Source organism: Candoia aspera, chromosome 13, assembly GCF_035149785.1.
Source record: "Candoia aspera isolate rCanAsp1 chromosome 13, rCanAsp1.hap2, whole genome shotgun sequence".
Classification (NCBI taxonomy): Eukaryota; Metazoa; Chordata; class Lepidosauria; order Squamata; family Boidae; genus Candoia; species Candoia aspera.
In genome coordinates, this window is record NC_086165.1 from 5,467,953 (window position 1) to 5,471,983 (window position 4,031).

Consider the following 4,031-nt stretch of genomic DNA (forward strand, 5'->3'; position numbering starts at 1 on the left):
TGCATGTTGGACTGGACCCTCTGGCGACCCACCCTACTAAGGCTGGGCCAATTAAATGGATCTCTTCCCGCTCTTCTCTCCTAAAAGTGCCAGTTATCCAGAGAGCTCCCAACTCGACGGGTTTTCTCCTCTGAATACGGGGACCTGGAATGGTCCAAAAAGAGAGAGATTCCTTTAGGTTCTCGCATCCGTTGATCAAGATGCTGAACTTGCAGGATACACAGCCCAGGGAGATAGTAACTCTGCCATTAATTGATCTGCCTGGTTCTCTCATAGTTTACCAATCATGGCCAACAGCGAGATGGCGGTGGTGGTGGACAATAGCGCTAGAACCTGCCGAGCAGGATTTGCAGGAGAGGATCTTCCCCGAACAGTGTTTCCCTCCATCGTGGGGCGGCCCTTGCAGCAGAGTGCCGGGGAAGACGCAACCAGAAAGGCCTACTATGTGGGCAGCGATGCCTGGAACAAAAGGGACACCCTGACCTTGAGGTACCCCATTCCAAGTGGCTGTATTGAGAACTGGGAGGAGATGGAGAAGATTTGGCACTACGTTTTCTACAACGAATTGCAGGTAGCCCCAGAGGACCATCCAGTCTTGCTAACTGAGTGTCCCCTGAACTGCAAATCCGGCCGGGAGAAGACGACACAGATTATGTTTGAGAGCTTCAATGTGCCGGCCATGTACTTGGCCATCCAAGCCGTTCTCGCGCTGTTTGCTTCTGGCCGGACCACTGGAATGGTTATGGATATAAGGCACGATCGAATGGATCCTGTCCCCATCAACGAGGGTCATGCTATCCCCCACGCAGTCCTCCGCCTGGACATGGGTGGCGATGCCCTGACTGACTCCCTTACGCAAATGCTGAATGAAAGAGGCTACCGCATCAGTCCAGGAGAGAAGGAAATTGTGGAAGACATCAAGGAGAAGTTTTGCTATGTTGCCCTGGACTTTGAGAAGGAAATGGCCATTGCTGCACCCTCCTCTTTGGAGAAGCAGTATGAGCTACCTGACGGGCAAGTGATCACCATCAGCACGGAACGTTTCAGGTGCCCCGAAGCCCTCTTCCGACCCGAATTGTTGGGTTATATGAATTGTGGCATCCATGAGACTATCTTTGATGCTATAATGAAGTGTGACCGGGACCTCCGCCATATAATGGTTAAAAATATAGTGTTGGCAGGGGGGACCTCCATGTTCCCTGGCATTGCTGAAAGGCTGCAGGCAGATATCATACCTCTGCTCTTCAAAAACACAGATGTCAAGATCATTGCCCCCCCCAATCGCGGGTGCTTAGCATGGATCGGGGGTTCCCTCTTGGCGTCTCTTCCGCTCTTTCAGCAACAATGCATCAGCAAGCAGGAGTATGAAGAATTTGGCCCATCTATCGTACACCGGAAATGCTTTTGAGGTTTTTGATAGATGGGAAATTAAAGGAAGGAATAATCATAATATTTGTAACATCAATATCTGGAACTGTAATTTTAGGTAGTCCTTGCTTAACGACCACAATTGAGACCAGAATTTTGGTTGCTAAGCAAGGCGGTCATTAAGTGAATCTGACCCAATTTTACCTTTTTTGTGGAGGAATCATCATGGTCATTAAGTGAACCACATGGTTCTTAAGTTAATCACATAGTTCCCCATTGATTTTGCTTGCCAGAAGCCAGCTGGAAAGGCCTAAAATGGTAATTATGTGTCATGAGCACTGAGGGCGAGCAGGAGGGGGCCCCTATCCCGGGGGGAAAACGCAGGCGTAGTAGTGGGGAGTTGAGCAGCCATTCAAAGAGACACAGATCAGACCCGCCTTGACTTTTGGGGTTTATCTGTCTGGGTTTTCCCACGCTTCTTCAGTTTGTTAGGATTGTCTGTCTAATGTAGCAGGAATAAAACACTAGAGACCTACTCCTCGTCTCAGCGTGGTTCCTGGCTGTTAGGACATCATGTGACCGCATGATGCTGCAACGGTCATAAACGTGAACTGGTTGCCAAGCGCCCAAATTGTGATCACGTTACTGCAGGGATGCTGTGACCGTCATGTGAGTGTTGGTTGTACGTTGGTTTTATCAGTACCGTCATAAGTCTGAACCATCACTAAACAGATGGTCATTAAGTGAGAACTACCTGTAATATTGGTAGAATATCTTTTTTTCCTCTAAGGCACCTAAACAATAATTAAGAATCTAAATATATTATATAAATATCAATGTATTAAAATAACATATTGTACCAAAATGGAGAAGATGGATCAACAGTCTGTATCTTAAAGGACTGAGCTAGTTCTGTATTAACCTTTATGGATATATTTTTACTTTCTTCAAATGTCTCTCATTTAATCCCTATTATGTATATTCTTGTCTGATTTTATTAGCACTTATATTTATGGTTGCTGTTCATCTGTCCCCAATAATTAAAAAAAAAAGTTAAGGAAAAGAGATTTTTGACCACAGACGACATATCATCCTTTCTGTATCTGAAGATCTGGCCTTGTTTCCTAGCTGGGCAATCAATGCAGTCGTAATACATGGTATCGTTCCCCACAGTGTTTCTCAACCTTGGCAACTTTAAGGCGGGTGGACCTCAACTCCCAGAATTCCCTAGCCAGCATGGGAGTTGAGAAATGCAGCTTCAGGAGAATGGTGTTAAAGTATCTTTGTAATCCTTGCCTGATTAAAAATTAACTGGAAGAGTCTAGTCTTTGATATATGCTTTGTGGCCTTTCATTCTAGTGGTTCCCTGTTCTTTGCAATGTAAGTGAAACTGGCTGTTTTTAATTAATGATAATAAAGGGAAAAATCCTCCCCCACCGAAATGGGCTGTTGTCATGTTCACTGTTCCAATGTGCACTGTACATCGTAACGTTTCACATGCCATGTTGCTGACCTTGTGCCAAGCTCTGTATCTATGTTCATGTTAATGGAACGTGTTTGGGTTATGTGCTCGGCTCAAGGTCTTTTCCACCGCAACGTCAGGAGCCGTTGGGAGCACCTGGGATTGTGAGCCTGGGAAGAGTCTACGGGGGGAGGGATCTCGTTTGTACCGAGGGGTTTTGAGTTTGCATTTGGCGTGCTTTTCCCATTCTCAGCTTTCTTTGTACTTGCATACTATTCTTTAATAAGCCAGATTTTATTCAAGCTCTTGCTTGTGAGTCTGAGAGTATTTTAGGATAGGCAACCATTACATAAAGCTGAGAATACTTTCCAAAGTACACCGCTAGCTCCTACCGAGATCAATTCTTGTGAGGGAAACAGTTAGCGATGGCCGAGTCGAGAAGAGGGTCCGGGGAGCTCGAGGAGTCAGCTAACCCATTACCCGAGTCGACAATTCGGAGTGGAGAGCCGAGCCCCCCCTCCCTGAACTTTCATATTACCCGAAGGAGTCGAGTTCCAGCCCGGAGCTGGGGGGATCTAGCGATGGGGGAGAACCAGCGCAACCGGCACCACGTGGACCACTTGCGGAGCTGATCAGCTGGGAGTCGATGGGAGAGCCCCAGCCGGGGACGTCCCAGGCATCGTGGAAGCACCGGTTCCCGCTGGCTCCAGAGGTGGAATCTACCACGGTAGCAACAGGGACGCAGCCTGCCATGCAGCAGAGGGAGGAATCTCAAACCCCTGAGAGGCTGAGAGTACTTGAGGTGAAGATGGAATCGGTGGAACATCTGCTGAAAAACCTGTGCTTGGCGATGGGTGGCCAGGTGAGGGACGATGGAAGTCCTAGCTTCACACGTCCATCACCCATTCTTCCTCCTGAACCGCCGGCGGAGCGGGGCCGCAGATGAATCCGGGATGGATCTCCGCCCCGAAGAGGAACCACTACCGTGACCTGGGGTCCCACCACTCAACCTGCCGCCAGCTCTGCTCCAGCCAGAGGGGTGGTAAAGGACTTTTCCGTCAAATTTGATGGGGATCCCAACAAGCTATCCTTTTTCCTGACTAATGCGAAGAGCTACATGGAGCAATTCAGGCCATGCTTCCCTTCTGAGAAGACTAAGATAACGGCAGTGGCCACCAAGCTAAAAGGCAGAGCGGCAGAC

At 48.3% G+C, this 4,031-nt stretch overlaps 1 protein-coding gene across 1 annotated transcript; it reads left to right on the forward strand.

Moving 5' to 3' along the window:
• The first annotated feature begins 208 nt into the window (after positions 1 to 208).
• On the forward strand, positions 209 to 1,561 carry LOC134504635 (actin, clone 302-like). Its single transcript, XM_063313929.1, has one exon. The coding sequence runs from the start codon at positions 287 to 289 to the stop codon at positions 1,406 to 1,408; it is 1,122 nt and encodes a 373-aa protein (XP_063169999.1). The 5' UTR covers positions 209 to 286; the 3' UTR covers positions 1,409 to 1,561.
• The last annotated feature ends 2,470 nt before the right edge of the window (positions 1,562 to 4,031 follow it).